Source organism: Alligator mississippiensis, chromosome 10 (assembly GCF_030867095.1).
Source record: "Alligator mississippiensis isolate rAllMis1 chromosome 10, rAllMis1, whole genome shotgun sequence".
NCBI lineage: Eukaryota > Metazoa > Chordata > Crocodylia > Alligatoridae > Alligator > Alligator mississippiensis.
In genome coordinates, this window is record NC_081833.1 from 12297501 (window position 1) to 12320964 (window position 23464).

General features: G+C 44.0%; 2 protein-coding genes across 13 annotated transcripts in view; one reads left to right on the plus strand and one right to left on the minus strand.

Annotated features, from left to right (window-relative positions):
• LOC132243466 (uncharacterized) overlaps positions 1-3449 on the minus strand; it is a 10151-nt gene extending 6702 nt beyond the window's left edge. The window contains exons 1-2 of the mRNA XM_059713279.1: positions 2048-3449; positions 1412-1610 (exon numbers count right to left, since the gene is read on the minus strand). Of these exons, the coding sequence (XP_059569262.1) occupies positions 2463-3449 (987 nt within the window). The 3' untranslated portion in view covers positions 1412-1610; positions 2048-2462. The remainder of the gene's footprint in view (positions 1-1411; positions 1611-2047) is intronic.
• Positions 3450-3598: 149 nt separating this feature from the next.
• Positions 3599-23464, plus strand: part of FBRSL1 (fibrosin like 1) — a 677688-nt gene continuing 657822 nt past the window's right edge. For 7 of the 12 annotated variants that reach the window (XM_014598485.3, XM_014598481.3, XM_014598482.3 and 4 more), the window contains exon 1: positions 3609-4461. In XM_014598485.3, the coding sequence (XP_014453971.1) occupies positions 4168-4461 (294 nt within the window). In that variant the 5' untranslated portion in view covers positions 3609-4167. Of the gene's footprint in view, positions 4462-23464 lie in introns of all 12 variants that reach the window. The other 5 variants (XM_014598486.3, XM_014598489.3, XM_014598484.3 and 2 more) reach the window with 3 other exon arrangements.

Genomic DNA, 23464 nt, shown 5'->3' on the forward strand with positions numbered 1-23464 from the left:
AAAGGTGTGATACACAGGACAGCTGGTAAGAGACTTGATCTTTACAGCTTGGCCCTAGTCACCTGACATGGACCAGGGTTACAAAGAAGTTATTCCTCTGTCACACTGCAGGGATCAGTGTTTACTGACTCAGGTGGCTACTCTTACATACAAACTTTTATGTGCAGTGATCGCTGAAAATGGAAAATCAGAGCAAATGAACCCTCAGTGTTATCAGGTTTACCTCTCATGGACAATGGCTAGAGTGAACCAGTGGCAATTTTGTCAATTTGTCAAGACAGTAGCTAAGGCTGTCTTTCTAGCCCTGCTGATCCTGCCTCCTCCTTGAATTTCGTGTTAGCTCCATTTGATGGAATTTCAACCATTTAAGCCAGCAGTGAATTTGGCCCAGTGTTGTTTATGCACCAAAAGAATTATCATCTGGGAGGCTTTTCAGTAAATTCCAGATTAATGAAGAAGGCCTTTCTGTTGTTGGAGTGTCTAACACAATTACAAAACTGAATGAATGAACTAGGCAGCACTGGAGCTTCTAGGATCATGGTATAGAATTGACTGTTTTAACATCCATCCATTTTCATTCCTTCTGATCTATTATCATTCATCCAGAGTTATAATATGATGACTATCATTGTGTGAAAAGCCATTTGATGCAAGGGGAAAAAAAAAATCACTGTAAATTTGCCTTCTATTGAAAACATGGAATTGACTTGGGAGGCAAAAAGGCACAATTGATTCATAGATGTCATTTCAAACAGGAGCATCCTCTCAAATTTGGACAGTATGATTTCGTTAATTTTGTTAGTCAAGCCTTATGCTGTACTTTTAAGCAAAAATATACACATGCAGGGATCAGGGTTTCTTCAAAGATGGTTGGGATAAATGTATTACAATAAGTAGGTATGATTTTTTTAAAAATCTTTCCTATGTCTCTTGTATTTTTATGCTTAATTTTAAAACAGCCCTCCACAATTTTCTGAGAAGGCAAACTCAAATAAACTGCTGCTGTATGAAGTTCATGGAAGTAAACACATAGCCAGGTTGTGGCTCTGGATGGCTAGGGTGACAAGAAAATACTGTGCAGAATTGTATGAATAATTTCTACCACCCTTAACGGTTAGCAAGTTTCAGAAGTGAACTGAAAAAAAAAGAACTAAAAATACCTATTATTGAGAAGGATATAAAACACAGAATGACTGAAGCCAGCCCTATTAATTCAATACTGATATAAATTCCCATTTATTTCTTAGGACAATGCTCTTTGGTAAGGGTAAGATATGAGTTACTCTCTAAAACAGAACAAGGAACAGAAAAGCACTTGCAAAAATAATTTGTTTTGTTCAAATGAAACACTTTTCAGGAAAGTAACTTCAAGTGCTTACAAAACAATGCTTATATTCAGTTCACTGCTTACCTGGCTGCATCCACAATTCCAGTCTTCCATTGATGGTCATCCAGCAGTCTTCAATTTAAGACTTTGAGCCTTAAAATGTGAAGAAACTCCAATTTTACAGCATTAGCTCTCTCAAAGCAACAGATGGGCAAGAAACAGTCCATCTAAACCCTTGAGTCCAGCAGTGTCCAAAGCAGATAACTGACTGACTTCCACTAGCCTGTAATTAGCGAAGGAAGTAGATAGATTTAGCTATCTTCTTTGTTTAATTGACACATAAATGATCACAGGATTTTATTAGGGCACAGATGACACCAATACAAGTGTGATTGAGGTGTAGGGTGCGTGAATGACTATTTGCATTAAGCACCATAAGACTTCTGCCCCTGATTTCAAATTGCTTTAATTTAAATGACATTTCTATGCTGGATTTTTAAAAGGGTGACTTTAAAGCCATTTATTTAGCATTTGTTGTTTAAATAAGATAGAGCAAGGTTGTGGCTCTGTGCCAATGCCCTTGGAGAGAGGGAGGACTAGGGGAATAAATACCAGCATCTCTTCCTGGAGTGACAGAAGCAGACACAAAAGGGCCCAGTTCTAAGGTGTTTCATTTCATTAAGACTAGGAGAAATTCAGGGAACTACAGACGCCACTTACAGCTTTATAATAGAGTGTGCTCCATGTCCAGGATCCAAAGTAGCTCTGGTCCTTAGAGCAGAATAGAGACACCCCTCTGGGGAAGTTCAAGTCCAATTTCTCTTGGCCAGCAGTGCAAGCAGGCAGGACCTGGGGCACATCTAGCTGAGGACCATGGCTCTGCTGGGGTGTTCACTCCACAGGCTGGCGCTTCCTGCCCGCTGTGCCTCCATCTGATGGCAAAGCCTCTCTGACTGCCTTTCCTAGAGTCTCCCCCTCATTTCATCGCACTTCTTGGAGGCATGGGATTAGGGGCTGCCCCAGGAGGGTGTCAGCAGGTAAGAGAGAAAGAAAACCAAGGCAGCCAAGTGGAGAAGGGATGTGCAGGTCACCACCTGGGGAGCGGCCACAGCCCTTGACAGGGGCAGTAGAGGCATCAGGAGGGAGAGCTCAGCAGCAACACGAGGGAGTTGCAGGGATGGGGGGAGGAACAGGATGGAGCTATGATGGATGGGGGCAGCCCAGGGGTGAGAGGAAAGGGCACAGGTGGAGCTACGGGTGGGAGTGGCCCGGGGTGAGGACAAGGGGCACAGGGGGAGCAGTGGATGGGAGCAGCCCGGGGGTGAGAGGAAGGGGCACCAGTGAAGCTGTGAGGAGGGAGCAGCCTAGGCAGAGGGCAAGAGGCACAGCTGGAGCGATGGGTGGGAGCAGCCCAGGGGCAAGGACAAGGGACACAGGTGGATCTACGGGTGGGAGCAGCAGGCTGAGGGCAAGGGGCACAGAGGGAGCTGTGGGTGGGAGCAGCCCGGGGGTGAGGGTGAGGCAGGGGCACAGGTGGAGCTGTGAGGAGGGAGCAGCCCAGCCCAGGGGCAAGGACAAGGGGCACAGGTGGAGCTGTGAGGAGGGAGCAGCCCGGGGGTGAGGCAGGGGCACAGGTGGAGCTGTGAGGAGGGAGCAGCCCAGCCCAGGGGCAAGGACAAGGGGCACAGGGGGAGCTGTGTGGAGGGAGCAGCCCAGCCCAGGGGCAAGGACAAGGGGCACAGGGGGAGCTGTGGGTGGGAGCAGCCCGGGGGTGAGGCAGGGGCACAGGTGGAGCTGTGAGGAGGGAGCAGCCCAGCCCAGCCCAGGGGCAAGGACAAGGGGCACAGGGGGAGCTGTGAGGAGGGAAAAGACCGGGGGTGAGGCAGGGGCACAGGTGGAGCTGCGAGGAGGGAGCAGCCCAGGGGCAAGGACAAGGGGCACAGGTGGAGCTGTGAGGAGGGAGCAGCCCGGGGGTGAGGCAGGGGCACAGGTGGAGCTGCGAGGAGGGAGCAGCCCAGGCCGAGGGGGTGGGGTGAGGCAGGGGCACAGGTGGAGCTGCGAGGCGAGGGCCGTGGCAGCAGCCCCCACCCCCCGCGGGCGACAGGGAGGCGGGGCGGGCCATGAGGGGCGGCGGCGGCGGCGGCGGGCGGAGGAGGCGGGAGGCGGCGGCGGCGCGGGGGCACGGCCGGGCCTGCGCCGGGGAATGACGCGCCGCTGGCAGCCCTGCTCATGCGCGGCGGCCGGGCGGTGCTAGCGCCGAGTCCCAGCTCGGGGAGGATGGGGCTGCATCCGGGCAGCGCCGCCTGAGCCGCGTCGCGGGGCCGGGGCAGCGCGGGGCCGGGCCGGGCCGGGCCGGGCGGGGCCGGCGGCGGCAGCGGCGGCGGCGAGGCGGGGGAGTTGGGGCCGGGCCGGGGCCGGCGGCGGCCGCACGGGGGATTTCTCTCGCTCGCTCCGTCCCTTCATGGCAACAAAGTTGCGGCGCGAGTGAGCGGGGCCGCAGCCCCCTGCCCCGCCCGGGCCCCGGGGGAGCTCGGCCCGGCCCCGGCCCCGGCCCCGGTCAAGGTCATCCCGTGGATCTACCCGCGCTCCGCGCCGCCGCCGCCGCCGCCTGTGGATTATCGCCGGCCGGAGCCGAGGCTGAGCGCGGGGCTTTTCTTTTTCTTCTGTTTTTGTCACCCCCTCCCGAGGGCGGGGAGGCGGGGGTGGGTTTTCCCTCCCCCTCCTTTTTTTTCTCTCGCTCCTCCTTGATTTTTAAAAAAAAAAAAAAATTATTTTATTATTATTATTATTTTTATTATTATTATTTTTGGGGAGGGGGGTGTTGGGGTGCGTGTGTGGACATGGATGGGAAAATCCGGCAGAGCCGCAGGTCCCGGTCCCAGCGGGACCGCGTGAGGCGGCGGGAAGCGGCCGCCCGGGACCCCCGGCACCACAGCCCCTCGTCGGGCTCCGAGAAGGAGCCGAGCCCCGGCAAGGAAAACACCAGCCACAACTGCCCGCATCCCAAAAGCCAGGCGTCCACGGCGAGAAATGCCCGGCCTCCCCGGCGCCGGAGACGGGAATCCAGCTCCCAAGAAGAGGATTTAATTGACGGCTTTGCTATCGCCAGCTTCAACACCCTGGAAGCCTTGGAGGTAAGAGGTGGGACGCTCCTGGGTGGCTCGTGTCGCCCAGGAGGGGAGAAAAGGCACCCGGGATTCACGCTGCGCTCCCAGGGGTGCTCGCCTGGCCCGAGGGGGCGAGCGGGGCCGGCCGGGGCCCCCCGAAGCCCTCGCGGGTCCCCCGCAAGTTCCTGCAGGCCGGCGCTGCTGGGGCTGGCCGTACTTTTCCTTTCCGCTGCTCTCAAGTGTCAAGTGAAGAAAATGCTAGTTCACCATCTCCAGGGGCTGCCAACTCTCTGCCCAAGGTGTTTGCCTTGTATGGTTGTTTTTTTTGGTGGGGGGATAATGTGGCATGGTGGCGAACGGCTGAGCCGTAGACATAGGGCTTCCCTTCTTTCTTTTTTCTGTCACCCCTCAAACTTTGTATTCGGACTGCCAAAATGTGACTTGATCTGCCTCGGGAGGTGGCTAACGTATAGCCCATGCTTGACGTTTTGGTGGAAAAAGAGACATTTAAATGCCTCCTAATCCCTCGGTTGTAATTCCCATTTTTGAGGTAATTGAACAAGTTCTGCGGCTCTTGTTGACTGTACGTATTTTTTCTGGTGGTAATAGGTTGGCAAAAAATATAGCTTGTCTAACTTATTACAGACAATATTTGCTGAGTAAATACTGCCTGTCTTGTCTGAGCTGAGTTAAGCAGAGCAGGAAATTTAATGTTTTCAGAGGGGCAATGACAAGCTAAGGCTTTGGATGGCTTTGGATTTTTTTTTGTTTTGTTTTGTTTGCATGAGAGGAGGAAAATTTGAGTTGGTAAGAGAGAGCACCTAACAGGTCACTCGTGGAAGAGAGAGAATTTATATTCTGAGTAAATAGGAGCGATAACCGCGCCTTCGTTCACTTTCTTCAGTATTCTGTATTCAAACAAAAATGTGGGTAATGGTTTTTGTTTTTTTGTACGTTGGATTTCCTGTCATTCTGGTCTTTTGTCACTGAGATTACAATAAACTTTAAAATGTTGTGGCAGTTTTGACACTTCATATTAATCTGTGTAGCGTTCATAACGTTTACAGCCAGACATCAAGGCATTATTTTGTCAGAAGGTTTCACAAACAGGCTACCTGATTTCCAGTCCAGGCATCTTGATGTGGGCCTTTTTGTCCTGTGGTTTAGTGGCCCTGTGGCTACCAAGATTTGCTCACTCACCTTTTTTTAGTAGTGTGTTTGTGAAGTCTCTTGTGATGGGTAATACCCAGCAATCCCTTTACACTTCTGATCAAGTGCCACCTCCCTTGGCCTTGTATTTCCCCTCTGTTTCAGTGGCCACCTCATTATTGGAGGAAATACGCGGTACTTCTATTGCAATAAATGATACGGGATAAGAGACAACTAACTGCTCCCAGCAGTATTGGGAGGTTTCTAATGCATGGCACCCTGTTTGTTGCTTGTGAGACTGGGTTGGCAAAAACATGGTTCAAAGAACCTGACTTTCCATGGGGAGAAAAAAAAATTGGCTGGGTTTCCAGTGAATAACATTGGATGTCTAAATATTGGAGTGGAAAGATGATTTATGAGTAGACTTAAGGGTGATGTTTTGTGGCCTACAGCAGAATCTGTTGTGGCATATTACCTTCATATTTCAACTAAATAATATGTCTATGCACAGTTGATAATGAGCAAACTGTCTAGTTTTGTGTTGCTTTAAAACAGGTGACACAGACCCATCTGTATTTATTTTTTTTCTGGGCATGGTCATAAGTCAAGCACACATCAGCAGATAGGTCCAGTTAAACCATTGAGTTTCTCAGAGCTGTTAGTGAAGAAAGGAAAATTCATCCTCTATGAGAAATGTTAAACTTTCTACTGCGATGAGCATATTTTTAGGAAATATAATTCAAATGATGGTGCAGACCCTCCAGGGCTGAAGAAGAAAACCCCACATGGTATATGGCTATCAACCAAACAATAACTGGCCCAGTTGGCATTGTGCACAAAGAAAGAGGATGACATTAAAAAAAAATAAAAAAAATCCTACCCCTTTGTTGGGGTAGGATTCCATGAAGATGCTTTATACAACTGTCCCCTCCTGAATCCAGAGCAAAATACTTGAGAAGCACGTAAAAAGAAATTGATTTCTGCAGTCTTTATCAACATGCAAGAGAGTACATGCACTTCAACATCTTAGATTTTAATTGGCTCGTCAGAATAAATAGAGTAAGCAGAATTTGCTTGTTCCTTTCATGTATTGAACTGGGAGGCACGTAATACTTGAGGTGCTTTTGAGAGTCCTGGTGATCATGTGTATTTCATAAATTCCAGTAACCAAAAAAAAAAAATTACTGTGCATTGTGAGGATTTTTCTTACAAAAGTGCAGTGCTGCTTTTGACAATGGGTAATGCCTGGCAGATTTGATGTAGCAGCAAGCAAAGGGGATTATCAAGACAAAACTGCTTTAAAGTAACATATGCCCACATAAATAACTGAATCTGCAAGGTCATTTGGAACACTGTGAAGCAATACTCTGTAATGTACTTGACTACAACAGGTGGTTTTATTCTGGCTTTGAGAATCTGCATCTTTTATGTTGCAAGTACTCTTAAAAAAAATCTCTAATGACAGCTTAAAAATTGCATCAAGTCTGAGGACAAATAATAGAACAAAAAAGCTAGATTTAATCAACTGCTCCTTGACTTTATTAATAGGCAGCAGAATTTGAGGATGTTCTTGCTGTGTGGTGCCACCTTAACCATTTCCTTTAACTTTTAAGCCTAAAAAGGCATTTGTTTGTGTGTATGCCAGTTCTTCATTATGACCCTTTCTCATGTTGCTGTTTGGCATTGTTTTTCATTTGGTTTTACATTGACCTGTGATTAGGTTAAGATAGCTAGCTAAACTGTGGGCTTCCCCATGGAAATTAAATTGATGTATGGTTAGACAGAACTTAGAGAGAGAAACAATTTTCTCTGCCTTCATCTCAAATACTGTGAAATCCCCTTCCCCACTTCAAAAAACTCTCTCTACCAATGTTCCTGTAAATAAATGGTTCTATATATACTCTTCCTGTATGGTGAAGTGGTGATAGGAGCAGCCTGAACAGTGTGGGGGGTTAATGTTGCTGGTGAGGCGATAGGAGATACCCATTGAGCCAGAAAGTGAAAAAAAAATCATAAAGTAAGTGGCACTGTAGGTTTTCACTAAGCCAATACAGCATGTTCCAACTGGGTGTTTAGTATCTGAGATCTGGTGTCTCAACTTTGCATATATTTGTTTGTGATTTCATCTAAACAGCTCTCCCATCTCAAGCTGTTTGGTATCTTAATAGAGAAAGTTGTAAAATAAGTTCTGCGTCTCAAAGAAGAAACAAACAAAAACAGTAACAAACCAACAATTTTTTTTATGGGTACAAGAAACTGAAACTGCCCTACCTTCTTTCTTATCTCTTCCCACCCCTGGCAGCCTCCAATATCCACTGTATCAAACCCTGGTCAAGCCCAGCTGAAAATGCTTAGTATGTAGCCCCTTCCAGTCCCACTTTCATACAGAGTCAAAAAGAAAGAGTAGAAAGACCTCAACTAACAGAGGAAGGTGAAGGAGAAATATTTTCTTTTGAGATGCTCAGTGCAATGCCACTGGAAGACTTAGTTTGCGGACTGCACGCAAGAAGGTACTTGTACTGTGGGTGACAGGACTGAGTGCACGGTCAAAGAAGTGAGCGCTATGAACAGAAGAGTGAGAGAGCAGGTCCCAGAGGGTGGCCAAAGAAAATCCATGGTTGCGGGGGGAGAGACTGAAAACCAGGGGAATTTTGAACCGTATTCTGAAATGAATGGTACATACAAGAGTGTATCTACGCGCTACCTTCAGATGAAGTTGCTAATTGTTCTTGAAGGTGATTGGTGAATCAGAGTGAAAAATATTAGATGAATGAGTCTGTATTTAAGGACTCTTTCTGATCATAGCTGTTCCTTTCAAGTATAAAAACTGTGTTAAAAGGGGAACTTCATCAGAATGCTAATGAAAGATCTTTGAAACCAGTTGTTCACTCAAAGCTGTTGTAAATGTTATTACTTTGTGAGAATTTTGGCTTTTTATCAGTTTTACAGATTTAGCAAAGTTGGGAAGGTCTAAGTTTTTATTACTAGTATTATTTTTATTGCATGTTTTGCTTGTTTGTAGTATTGAAGCTTCTGGAGGATTTAATTGCATTTTATGCTGTGTCATATGCAACAAAAGGCAGACCTTGCTTAAGTTTTCGCTGAGATTACTCACAGATGACACTGCCTGTATGCACAAGCAGTGTCAGCCATAAAGGCGCACATAGTCTATGCCCTGAAGCAGTTAACGTTATGACAGTTTCCCCATCTTGTTCCTTTCTAGAGTGATTTAGCAGAGGCGTAAGCTGTTGGTTGCATTTTGGTGTAATGAAACCTGGAAAGCATAGTGGTGATACTAAACTTCTGGACTGAATCCATAAGTTCTTCAGTTATTATCTAGATACGACTGTTTTCACATGTATGTTGTACACTGTGCTGTTACTGTTGCTCTGATCTTTTGGTGATAAGAAAGCCAGTGTGTTTAACTGCAACTTCCTGTTCCAAAGGTTTTGTGGTAGTTCCACTGACCTAAACTACATAACTTCTAATTTATGATCATCTCCTTTTTATGTTTTGCAAGTTTCATGTCATGTTTTTTCCCCCATAAATAAGCACTTGTCTTTTAAAGCAGTGATTTCCACCACTTAGTGTACTTTCCCTTGTATTTAATTGTCTTGGACAATTTGTAAAGTCAGTATTTTTAAGGTGGTAGTCTTAAAAAAATCTTCAGTGGTTTCAAAGTTATCACTAAATGTTTTCTTTTTTTTATTTCCCTGATGGCATGTTGGATTTTACTGATTTGTTCTCATAATAGTTGACTGTTATTTGCAAATAGAAACTGACCCCTCCCCTCAAATCCAAACCTTCTGTAATTATTAATTTGTTATCTGTCAGTTTAAAAAAAGAAGTGGTATAGCTCATCTATGTAATGATGAGGTATTACAATTAGTGTGAAGCATCTAAATGACTTGAAGAGAATCCACTGTTTACACAGAAGCACATTCTGAGGACCAACGTATGTAGTTTGACTCCAGGTTTTCCACTTGCTAAAGGGTATTTGGGTAAAACTGAATGGCCTTTAAGATATAGGAATCTTTATGGAATGATCCAATGGTTCTTTCTAGTCTTAATGTCCAGTTCGTCCATTCAAATGTCAAATGTTGCCCATGGGTTTTGGACACCACAGTTTTATTATGAAGTAGTTGTGACCTGAAAGAGAAGTCTGATTAGTGGTGTGGAAATCGGCACACATGCTTGGCTTCTGAAATTTCATAATTCATTTCTGTTCTGACAGCAGTATTTTTGGCTCTGTTGCTCTATTGAGAGTTGTATAAGCAAAGGGATTCGAAGTAGACTGCAGTTCCCATTCAGATTCTGGGAACGAACTCATGCCATGTAGGCTTAGCAGAAAATAGTATAGTTAATTCCATTTCTGTAATGAATCCTTCTGTTCAATTCCTGACACTGCTAGAAAACTAAAAAATGCTGAAGGTCCTAATCCAAAAGAACCCCAGTCTTCCGTTAGAGTCCACAATTGAAAGCTACTTTACAACAAGCTAAAATAGAAGTCAGCGTGATTATTGGGGAGCTGGTTGAAGAAATAGGATGAAATGCAGGATTTCAGTGCCTCATATTAATCTAATGTGCTGAAATGGTTAATATTTGGTTAATGACCCTTTCGATCTGTGCAAGTCCATTGTACCTTTACAGTAAAATATACATTGATGAAGGTGACTTGTGAACATGGTATAATGTGTTTGTGCCCCTTGATACTTAGTGATGTGGGCAAGGAAGTCCAAAGGGGTTCTCTCCTGATTATTTTTCTTAACTTGGAAATTGTCTACCCTAGAAAACCCTATATACAGTGACTTCAGAGCTAATAAAATTATAAATGATTCAAGAGATTGAAACTGAAGCAACACAGGGAAACAGATTGTTAACAGTTTTGGGATTTTTTTGTCAACACTCATTTAACTTGAACCACTAACACATTGTTTGGAGAAGGACTCTCTCTCTCTCTCTCTCTCTCTCTCTCTCTCTCTCTCAAGATTCACATCGGTGTTCCTTTCCCCAACAAAAACATTTAAAAAAGAAAAAAGGAAGAAAAGGCTTTCTTAAATAAAGCACTTCAATATATTTTATATGTAGTAAAGCAGTAAAAATACCCCAAATCCATTTTAAAACACTTGATAGGTTGCCTTTAAGATGGTTGTCCAAGAAAAATTCAGTTGACACATTCACAAATTCAGATTTTTTTCCCTTACAATTTGACAACAGAAATCTAGGCAACTCATTATAAGAAACATTCTTTATAATCCTGTCCTATATGAGAGAGTAGTGATGCATCTTATCAGCTTTAGGCTTTGTCTTTTGGAGTTCATTTAATAGCAGGCCTCCTTCATCCCCCCCCGAACCTTGGTCTGTAGGTTTGGAAAGATTCAAACCATATGTACAACTGTCTGCACTCTGAGAAATCCCAGGGAGAGAGGGAAATTAGATTCCACACAAAACCTAATTATATGGCAGGTAGCAATGAGTAAGGATCAAGTTTTGTTGTCAGTATTGGGAATCTATACCTCATCAGTAAGACCTGCCCACATAGCGTATACACAGTGAAATCAATGGACATATTGTTACATGCGAGGTAGTCATGCAGGAGAAGTGATTGTGTACTATAATGAAGTCTGACTGCACCATGAAAATACTGCTACATATCTGGGTCATGTCAGTTCTACAGCATTATGTAGGTGAGTGCTACTTAACATATTTGTACTTTCATCAGGGAATGGAGAGAGCTTGGTGACCTGAGCATCGAGTTGTAAAATCCCTGTACTCTTGTGAAACCACAGGTGCAAATCCCAGCTGAGTCAACTGATACCTACATCCTTGTAAAACAAATCAGTTGAGTTTTGTGCGGTTTACTGTGAGAGATCCTCAGTTTTGGAGCAAATTTGACCTGATGGTTTCTTTTACAAACCTTTGACCCAGGCAAAAGTTGTCAAAGCACTGAAAGAAAAAATCCAGTAAGTAGGGTTTTCTAACAAATGTCCCCCTCTGGAGTTGACAACCAAATGCTTCAGCATTATAACTGGAGTAATAGAACATAAGATTGAAATTGACTGGAGCTGACTCTGAACAAAAATGGAATTGACCAGTCGGTTTTCATCATCCAAAGAGAGGGAGAGATCAAAAAAAAAGTTAAAATAGCAGCAGTGAAAAGAAAATTACATGTTATTTCATATTTAACAATCAAATGTATTGTGTGTATAACAGCTCGGATGTTTTATAAAAAACGCTTCAGTAAACCTACATCCAGCTCTTATTTTTACACCACTGCATTTGACTTCTAATAAAGTAGCCTGTAAAAACTTTTGTTCCTCCTGGTATGCTAGTGAAAGATGCTTCTAGTTTTTACCATTGATCTTGACCATCACAAAGATATGAGAGATTTGGAATCCTACAATCATCTGTTTGGGAGTACACCAGTGCAAAGCTATGAGGACCTTAAGAGCGGTATTAGCCTCTTGGCATGTCCAGTCTGGTGTGTGCCAAACTGAATTGCTTGCTGTGTGAAAGGGTTGATCTTAGCACAGTTTCTTTCCCTGGGACTGTATCCTCTTAAAACTTGATACAGTGGAAGTGATTCAACCTCCTAGTGCAGGGACAGCTGTGCTGATATAGAGATGCTTCTGCGGGTACCACTTGTGCTTGTGAAGTTAAATAAAGAGCTCTGCCTTTGTCCTCAACTAAAATTTCTCCTTCTTCCTGCACTTTTGTGGGATATGGCAGGCTGTCTACCCTCAGCTATAGTTGGCTGCTACTGTCCACACTAGGAGTAGCTAGACTTGGGTACTGTGCATGTGTCATTTGAAATTTTGTGAACTTCAGGTATAAAAAGTGCAGTAGCAAGTTGGCTATACCTTCAGCTTTGGCAGCAATTGGTCTTTGTCACAGTGGCATAGTGCAGGGGGATCCTTGGGCAGGTGTCTTGAAGTGTTGCAGCAAGTACTTTGGTAGTGAATAGTATCAACAGAACTGAAACAGCGGGATGAGCTTTAATTTAAAAAGCACCCAGTTGATTTAAAGTTTTTGAAATACAGTACGGAAGATGTGCATCCTGGTATCCATTGCATGTGAACATACCCAATATCCTGCTGTAAGTGAGAACAGTTTCCAATTCACTGCACTCTAATGCCTCTAGTTTATCACAGTAAAGGTATAAGGGAGTTTTAGGTAGGTGAAGTAGCTCCTGCTGTTTAACTGTTTTGGCTCTGCTGTGTTCCAGAACAGCAGGCTTGTGACTGTTTTGGCAGTGATACTGCCATGGAGTGAGGTGCCTGTACTATCATGTAGTTGAGCACTGTGTTATTGGTTCTATCCCATCTCTTTAAAAAGTAGTTTCTTTTTCAAAACAAACTAGCTGTTAATAATGCTATTGAAATGGTGAAAGGAGAATCAGTCTGCACATTATTAATCTAAAGCACGTAAAAAAAAAAAATCAATTGGTATTAAAGTGAGAGTCTGTCTTGGAAGGTTTAGTCTTCAGGGGGAAAATGGGGCCTGTAACTTATTACTAGGACATGTGCTAGTCACAGGGAAAATGTGGTTGCCTACAGATCTCGGGGCTCCTGTTCCCTGTTCTAAGCAGGGATAGCTGAGTCATTGGCTTAAAAAAAAATGCTACCACTTCTGGTCATTGTGCCATCAATAATGATATCCAAGTCAAAGGCCTGCTGAGCTTAGTGGCCCATAGGGCTAGTTCAATTAAAGTATGCCAGTCTCTGTAGCTGACATCACACAGAGTGATGTAGTTAGCATCACATCTGGCTGCCTGGACCTTCTCTGTGCTTGAATGACCCAGATAGCCCTATTTACAGGCCTTTGCAAGCCTGTCCCCTATGGAGCCATACCAAGATGCTCTTAACCCATGGGTGTCAAGCTTACTTTGTGACCTGACTGTGGGGCTGGATCTGGACTGTGGGGCTTCTTGCAGGCTGCGTCCATGGGACAGGTGGTGGCAGTGGTGAGAACAGAGGCCAGTAGCTTGGTAGGCTGGATGGAGGACCTCTGCGTGCAGAATCCAACCCGTGGGCCATGTATTCAGCACCCCTGACCTAACCTCTCTGCCACTATACTCTGCCAGTGGTGCTGTATTAGTGATGTCGAATTAGAGAGCTAATCAATGCAAGGAAGGCTAGGTCCCACCAGAGCTTGCTAAGGAGCTGGGGAGGAACAACAGGGAAGTTGTTCCTAAATCTGCTTGGAATATAGAGAAAGCAGCTCTGAAGGGCTGTACTTGGAGCAGGGACTGTAGGCCACAAGAAGTATATGGTCGAGGAGCCTACAGCAAAGGCAAAAAAACTCCTGTGGTACCCATACAAGGAAGGAAAATAGCAGTGGAAAAACTGTCAGATCTTTTGAGTGGGAAAAGAAAGGAGTGCACAAAGGACTAGCATTTATCTTGGGGTGGGGGAAGTAGTAGGGGAACAGCAGAATCTTAATAGCAAGTTACTGGGGTGGGGGGGGGAGGTGTTCATTAATTATCTTGAATTGACTGCCCAAAAAACAAAACAAATCTTCCACAATACCTATTGAAAGGTCCAGCATGATTCAGGGTAGCCAGAGCCTGTTCTGCTTATAGCTCCAAGCCAGAAAGAGACTAACTTGAACAAAAGTTGCATCTGCAAGGTCAGTGGTTGGCATGGATAAGGGGATTGAAGGGATCAGAATGATTTCTAGAGCCTACTGGCTGCAAAACATGGGCTTATGGTCCCATTCCTGTCTATCTCTTTGTGTTCAAAGCAAAGCTTTTTTTAATCTTTTACTAGCTATGTACAGTTACATGAGCCATACCCCACATAAGATGTAGCAATTTGAAGTCAAACGTTTTATTTTGGGGGATGGTAGGTCACTGTCGCCAGGCCCAGAGGGCTATGCTTCATCTTATTCTTTTATGTCCTGAGCATGGTTTACAAAAGGGTTAGAGATGAGGTGGGGGGGTTCTGTCCCAATTCTGATTGAGATGTGCACAGAAAATCTCTTCTGTGTGTTTGGGCCTGTGTACGCTGAGCCTGAAATTTACAATGTTATGAGTACCATAGCACAATCCTTGCTTCTAACAGTTATTCTACGTAGATTACAAACAACACTACTATCCATGTCTTGCTTTTTTTTTTTTTCTTTTCAGTAAGAGGCCAGATTTTTCCAAGCCCATCCACTGTCTACTAGCTTCTGTGTGATAAAGAAATATGCATAGCTTGAGGGAGGTGGCCAGTACAAATGCTGAACTAAAAGGATAGTTTTGATGCTACCGGGCTGTTCAACAGAGGGAAGGAATAGTTTTGACACACTCAAGGACTCCAGTTTCATCAGTCTATGGTTGGTAAAACTGGAGTAAGCAGAAGTGGTTTTACTAGTCACTGTTTACAAACCTAAAATATCCAAGTGTATTTGGGAAGGTCTTGGAGTGGGGGTGCTATTCTGTTCTTTGAATGCCACTAAGATTCTGCTAATAAATGTGACTCTATCTTTGCTTTGTGATCATGAATATGGTTTGTGTTTTACATGAACCTTTTTCATGGCAGGCAGTTGTGTTGTAAAATTGAGCCAGAGTATGTGCATGCACACAGGGGAGAGCGACTAAAGATAGTACGCAGTTAAGAGATGTTTGTGGAATCAGTCAAACCTGATATAAAATAATTATGGTGTTTTGACAGCTTGTTAATAACTTGCAGCCATTGGAAGAGATAGAATTGCAACATTTTTTGATTTTGATGGAAGCTTGGCATTTCTTTTAGATTGTAAAATTAAATAAAGAATGTGAAAGCCATTAAAATAGTTGGACGTGGTGCCTGGGAAAATGATTGGCCACTTAATTAAAAAAATGCTTCATTCCAGCTGAGGTTCACTGAAGTTCTTTTTTTGTGCCATTCATAGCGTTAGTGTAAAGGAGGTGAACACTCCCTCCCAAATTATTCAAAGGGTCTGGAGCTTTTGGGGGTGTCTAAGGTATTACTAGGACCTTAATTTTCTCTGTGAAAGAAGAGGATGTCAATCCTCAGGAACATTAGTTATGAAAGAAGAGTCTTGTCACCTGTGATGACTAAAATCCCCTGAAGTGTTGCCAGCATGTACTTTAGGAAACATATAATTATATGATTATTGAAAGACACATAAAAGACCTTATGGCAAAAAACTTCAAAATCCACATGCTTAAAGAGGCACAGCTTTCATCACCATCCTTTTCCAGTTACTTTTTGGTGTCTAAAGCCCCAAACTTGCTTTTATTAGCCTTTCTTTGTGAAACTGGGGAGGGGGCAAGAAGGGAAAGAATGCTTGCATTATAGGAGGGCCATGTCATCGTATTGTCTTTAAGCCTTATTTTGGATTTAAAATGGAATGTTTTTAAAACTGTAGGAATTTCTTTTCCCTCTCAAGCTGAGAATATTTTTCTAAAGCTATGAAGTGGGTTTCCTGCTAATACAAAATACTAGTTCATTGTAACTTTACTCTGCAACAAAAGTGGTTGTGGTCTAGTGGTTAGCATAGGGGACCGGAAACATTGATAACGGGGTTCTTTTTCTGTCTCTACCACAAACTTCCTGTCTCAGCATTGGCAAAGCATTTAATCTCTTCTCTGGGCTTCCATAAATTGTGTATAATTCTATGAGATCCTTAGATGGAAGGACAGTTGTTCCTGTTTTGTATTTAAGAACCATGTCCATATTTCCTAACGTACAACCCAGGGAAAGTAGATTCACACTCTTCTAGGATAGGGATGATGGTGTCTCATCTATGGACAAGCCCATAGCCTATTGGGTTGCTCCTGCTGCTACAAACAATAAATGCCCGTTTCGCATTTAGTGAGGAGGGTGCTACATCATAGTGTGTGTCAGTCTATTGTTCTTGACCTCTCATTCATCATCCAGTACTTCGAACTTTCATCTTACTGTTGTTTTGCAGTCTGAGTTCATATGTACCTGGTAGGGAGGTGGAGGGAAAATGACTGCAGCCAAAAATGTAATTTTTCTGCGTCAATCAGAAGTAAAATCTTGATCTCTTGCCAACAGCTTTCTTCCTTTTACATCTGTATGCCTCTCACGTGGGATGTAGAAAGCTCATGAAGTCAGTCTCTACTGCTATGATAAATAGGATACAACCTCAGAATTTTACCATGTCTGCTATACTTCTAGATGAGACCCATTTTCCCAAACAGTCGCTCTGTATTGGTCACCTAGACCAAGATACCTCTCGTGTCTTGGAGCCAAGGACACAGACAGTTCATTAGTCCTGGTTGGGGTTCCTACATTTGCATTGATCACCTCTTGTTCTCTGTAGTACACTTGATTTGTAATTTTGTTTCTTAGCATTGCTGCATTTGTTAGGAAGGTTTTTTGATGGAAAGTGCACTTGATCTCAGGGGAACCCACTGCATGAAAGGCCATCCTACCAGCAGCAACCTCCTGCCCCTTTCAAACATCCTGAGGTACAATAACTTTAACTCAGTCTATACATAGTTAGTGAGCATTACAAGAAAAAGAAAAATCCCAAGCTCCTCTCCAAGGGAAAAAAAGCATATAATTTATTCTGACATTCAGGTTCAAAGCTAAATAGCAGCAAGTAGTGATTTAATATTACTAATGTGATTTTAGCTGAAAGTAACAATGGCTTTCTAGACAGATGGATTTCATAATACACTTGCTATCAGCTCATCCATCACACTCTGCAGATGTCTGTAGATTCATTGTAATGCACACATGGTAATGTTGATTTACATCAAACAAACTGGCAAACTTATTCAAGTCCTATTAATATTTTTCCCCGAAGCCTTGTGGAACGTTGGTGGATGGGACGGGGTGGGGTGTGGGGAAAGGGACAAGAGCGTGTGTTTGGTAGGCCAGCTCAAAGTATGAAGTGTAGCTGCCCTTTGTAGGTTGCCTTCCTCTCATTGGAGATTGTTTTCTAGATTCTCTCTCTTCTGTGAGTCAGTCATCCTTCAGATGTAACGATTTGAGACTTGTTGGTACAATAACGTGTTTACATGGGAAATGTGCGAATCGATACTAGTATGATTGATGCTAATAAAGTATTATCTCTCTGGGTTTCTTGTAAGGGAAGACGATCTATATCGTGGTCATTAGGCAAGTTTTTCCAAAGGTTTGTGTCTTAACATTAAGTCTGGCTCACTGTACAGCTGGCCTGTATGTGCTTTTGGCAGGTGAACAATGAACTCCACAAACAGAGCTTAGGCACCGGTATAAACAGTAGGAAATGTGTTGGTTTCTACTGCAAACCCACAAACAAGAAACAATAGAAAACATTAGTTTTTTCGTAGGATTTGAAGGATTATTTCTGAACTTCTGTATTTTTAAGTAAACCATAAATTAACTCATTCCAGTCTTAATGCTTTAGGCTCCATTTGCTTCAGCTTCTTTCAGTGCCTTGAGCTCAGTTCACATTTTGGAAGGTTACCATTGGAATTGGCTTTATCCACCTTGAAACAGGGACTCAATGTATTTGTGCTTAAGCAGGTCTTGTTCTGTAGGGTGTGTTTCTCAGGAGGCAGTTTGGGGCATGCCATGCCTGGTTACAAACTGCTTGTTCTTTTAGTGGTGGTATGAGATAAGCAGCAATTAGGCTTCTGTTAATCCAAAATGAGGAAGTCGGGGCGGGTGACAAAAGTTTGTGTGGCTAGAAATGGTTTGTACTTTTGCACTAGATAAGTAGGACAGGTTTTAGGTCAAGTGACCTGTCTTTGGAACCAAACGGCAGGGGCTCAGTGGACACAAAGCAGAGAGCAAGGGAGCATAGGAGATTCCCCTTCCCTTTCCAGAAACTGTTTAAACCAGGGGTAGGCAACATTTTTGGCCAGAGTGCTGAAAAACCCACAATGTCTACCTTGTAAGGTGCCAGAGTGCCGGTACACCACAAAAACAAAGCTGGAGCGGAGGGGATACATGGCAGGATACGGCACTGCATATTTAATACTGATAATAATCATTAATATTGCTTTTTTTTTTTTTTACAGTAAATAGAGAGCTGGTGTCAGGTGGGGAGCGGGGGCTGCCCAAGGGGTCCACTACTAGGGCCACAGCAGGGGCCCAGCAGCATTGGAGGTGGGGCCCAGCTGGTCTGCGCATCTCCACGGGGATGGGGTACGCCACCCTGCCCACAAAGGGACGCTGCCTGGCTGGGGCAGGATGCCGGGCTCAGGTCTCTGTGTGTGTCGGGTACAGTGGGAGTGGGAACTGCAGCCACAGGCTGTTCCCCGGGCTCTGGGAACAGCCATCGCAGCCGGTGCTCAGGGCTGAGCCAGCTGGGAGCCTGCAGCATAGTGGCTTTGTGTAGTGCCTGTCCCAGCCCTGGCCCCTTAAGGGGAGCTGTGGGTGGGCAAGGCCGGGAACTGGGCAGGCTGAGCTAGCCGCGGTGGCTGCTCCCAGGCTCCAGGGGGCTCCTGTGGCCAGGCCCCTGCACCGGGAACAGCTCTGCCCTGCCTGCACTGTGCCCAGCATGCAGGGAGGCCGATCCTGGAGAGGGAAGCCCCCCAAGCCGGGTGTCCTGCCCCAGCCAGGCAGCATCCCCATGTGTGCAAGGTGACTGCGGCCAATCCCTGAGGAGCTGTGCGGGCCGGGCCAGGCCCCACCAGGGGTGCTGCTGGGCAGCCCCGCCTGCCCACCACAGCTCAAGCCTGCAGAGCCCCAGGGCAGCCCCGTCTTCCCGCCTAGCCCCAGCCTTCCTAAGGGCCCGACTGGGCTGGCTTGCCCACAGCGCCTCCCCCCACGCTGCCCAGACCCTGTCCCAACCGCCCAGCCCCAGCACTCGGCACCTCAGTGATGCCCCAGGTGGGACAGGGCATCTGCTTGCCTGGGCAGCTCCCTCCACGGGCCAGCCAGGCTGGAGGGCGCAGTCTGGGAGCAAGGGGCAGGGGCAGTAAAGCACAGACAGCCTCCCTGCCTGCACTCCCCTGGCTCCTCCCCGTGCCTGCTGCGGCACTGGGACTTGTGGCTGCACAGCCCGGAGCAGCAACTTTAAAAAAACCCCCAAAAAACAAAAACCCAATTTCTTTGTATGCCTCCCGGCTTGCTGTGAAATATGTCTTTGCGTGCCACTAATAGCACGCGTGCCGGGGGTTGCTGACCCCTGGTTTAAATGCTCCCTGCTAGGGTAGGTGCTACTGCAATGTAAATAATTCTGAAGTGGGATTTACTGTTGTGCCTCTGGAATGTGAGATAATACCATAAACAGGCACTTATTTGCAGTTTTCCAGGGGAGGATGATCTTCACTCCCCTTTATAAAGGATTTATTCTCTCTGCTGATAGCCAGTATTTCCTGGTCAAAACAGATCAGTCAAGTCACTTTACAGCTGCCAAAATACACTCTGAAGACAACCCTGAGCCAATACCCTCATATCATCAGCACTAAGATTTAGAATGGGAAAGGTTGCAGCTTTTTTGCAATTAACAGGTCTTTAAAATGTTCTTGGGCCTGTAGTTATCAGAGAGGAAGGACAAATAGCAAGACAGTCCTTGGGAATTTTGAGTTGATGATATAGGCCATTGGTTTTATCATTGATAAGTTCTGCATGAACTTGGTAGTTTCACTGATTAACTGTAGCCAACTAATGACGAGCAGCAGTCTTAATGATAAAGGTAGTTAGTTATGAGTAATGACTGGTAGTTATGACTGTCCTGTAATGCTGTACAGCAAGGGTTCCCAAACTGTGGTATGTGTACCCGTGGGGGTATGCAAGACATCTCTGGGGGAGTACGCAGGGGAAATAGTGTAATGGCAGATTTTAATTTTAATTATAATAATAATAATGGGCATTTAAGGGGTTAAAATGTAAAGTATATGCTGGTAGGGGTACAGTAAATCTAGTATGAGAAATCTGGAAGGGGGGTGCGTAATAAGAAAAAGGTTTTGGTAACCTCTACCCTACAGGGCCCTCAATTGGACCCAGTACCTGATTGTGCCAGATTCTACATAAACATAGGTTTATAGCCCCCATCCTAAAAAATTATTACGTACGGAGTATTTCTCTGTATGTCCTTTGCTATTGTTTTCAAGTCTGAAGTCAAAAAGGACAAGGAATGAATTGCTCAAATCCTTCCTATGACTGCAGTTATCACTTGTGTTTTGTTAACTATAATGTAATTAGCACTCTTCAATTGGATTATTGGGATTATTTAGTACTTCACAGGTATCTCCACAGAGAGCTTCTTTCTTCCTTACACTTGCATACCAATTGGCAGGTTTTACTGCTGTCACTTACTGCAGTCATTTAAAGCTAGTTAGAGGTTTGTAGGCAGAGTCAGCTGGAGATTGAAAGAGAAACAATTTGTTTATAATTGCTATTAGGGATAAGCAAACCATTTTGAATGAAGTAAAACAGGAGGAGTCCAAAAGTATGTCCAAGATGTGAACCAAACTGAATCCAGGTTTCAAGAAGCCTCTGCTACATGTTGAGATGGGGCTGGAAGCAAAAATAACATGAGGCTTTTGGTACAGTATCTTGCAGGTGCAGAACGAGAGTGTGCAGGAGTCAGTAGATTTAGTCATTTGAAATCTGTCCTGGCTGTCACAGATGATCTGTGCAGGGTTTTGGGTGTATGGTGGGAGAGGTCTTTTGGCCTCCTTGTATTTCAGTTCCTTATCTTTAAATGGTGGTGAAACAACCAGCCTTTCAGGGTTGTGTTGTGAAGTGCACTGAGATCTGTTGTAGCTGAGGAAAGCTATTTTTGTTTCCATGTTTCTCTCAACTCAGCTAACACTTTAATCATTGCAAAAACAAGGTTTCTTGGGTAATGTCCTTTAATGGACTGACACGCATATTTCCTGGACCATGGCTACAACAGTGTCGTGACCCCTACTCCCCTTTATCGTTAAGAGTTCTGCTCGTCATTAGTTGGCTACAGTTTAATCAGTGAAACAGCAAGACGGAAGATATTTAGGAGGACAGGCAAGATGTAAATATTTAGGAGGAAAAAATAGATCTCTGTCCAAAAAATAGCAATTTTAAAAAATATTTAAAAATGATGTGTTTGGTTTCTTTGGTTGTTTTCTTTTTCAGTAGCTTTTACGTGAAAATTCCAACTACATCTTTGCAAACATCTGAAATGAACACAGGAAGGCAATTTCATAATGCTCAATCTCTTAGGTCTGAAACATAAAGAAAAGTTGATTGCTTTGGTGTATCTATGGTTTGTTGCAGGATTAGTAGTTTTAGCCTGAGAAAAGAAAGTAGAACAGACATGAGCAATGCAGATAAGAAAGGAGGAGGTGGATGGAATATGCAAAATTTAAGGGATTATGACCAGTTGGAATATTCTTACAACATAGTTACATGGCTGATAACTCTTCCTTGTCACGAAGTAATTTTGGGGCAAGGCTGACTTCTCTGCTTTGGCAACTAGCACAATGTTAGGTGTGTGCCACCCAGCCCTGCCATTAGGCAGATTGATGCGTCTTTAGAGAATGACAGCTTGCGGCAGCACAGCTTAATCGATCAGGTTCTGGAAACAATAATTTAAATGAAAAAGCATGAAAATCATGTTGCTTTGTTTGTGGAATACTTTCTTTTGCTTTGGGATAATCAAGCCTTTTTAACAAGTAGACACCTTGCTTGTAATTGGAGTTGCATTTTATAATAAATTTCTGAGCTGACACTTTTTTGTACAGAAAGGGCTGATGCTTTTTTTTTTTTTTTTTTTTTTGACCAACAATTTGACCCAACATAATAGTTTACCGCACACCTCGATGATCCCTTGAAACATAAACGGACAACCTGCTTTTTCTTTTTTTTTTTTCTCTTAATTGTTGCTAATACCTTATGGGAAGGTTTCATCTGCGCTAGAGTGGATTTATGTTTTGCCTTTCTGAGAAGTTTGATCTTTAGTATCAAAAGTAGCAGCAAGGTGAACTGGACTGATCCTCAAAACAATGATTGTATGTTTACTGACTTTTCAACTTTACAGAAACAATCTGGATATGCATTATTTACTCAGTATTCAGTGACTTCCATTACAGGATGAAGTGAAAGAGGTAGGAAAGTGTTATCTGGTTAACAGTTCAGTGCTAAGTCATTTTGAAGCAGAAACTTTCAGATTGGAGTAAAAAAAATTACCACAAGGAGAGAAGAGGAAATTATGTGAAAAGTATGCAACGTTGAAAATGACAATTATGATAAGCAGGGAGAAACTTGAAGGATCTAAAACTCTTCTTTCCTTCTACATATTTGAATATAGGGTTAGCAAGATAACCTGCTGGCTTTTGAAAGTTTATATGCTCTCTGTCCACTTCGTCCTTCTCATCTCGGCTTCTTTTGTTTCATCTTTTCTTTAGACTTTTGTTTTGCTTCTCTTTAATGGAATAGCTTACTCTCTTCATATCACTCAATCTGTGTACCTGTGTAAGGGGAAATCGGAGCACCTCTTCCTCTTGTAAGGATTTGCAGTTCTCATCCTACTTCCATCCTCTGGATGTGCCCTCCTTTTACTTTGCTCAGCAGCTTAGTATGCAGCTTGGGGAGTCTTGTGATTGGCATATTCCAAATCTTCTAAAGGAGAGATGAAGCTGGTAAGAGGAGGAGCATGCTGTGAAAATGGCTCTGTATGAGACAGACACCGTTTTGCTAAGCTAAACTGCCTGATCTATCATGCTGCTTGGTAATTCCCACATTCCCAGTAATAGAGATGTATAGGGCAAAAAACTGTCAGGAGTGAGCCGATTTTGCAGAGGATAGGTAAAATCTTTTATTCATAGCTGTATATTCAGGTCAACTTCTCACATCAGGGGATCTACTGGAAATGATTATAGTGCCATAATTAATCTTCCAAATCAGAGGTCTCATCTGACACTTCCAGGGATGGGGTGATACGGAGGAGATGATAGGGCAGTGTGTTGGTGGGAGGGGTATACAAAGGTCACTTGGAAAAGTAAGAT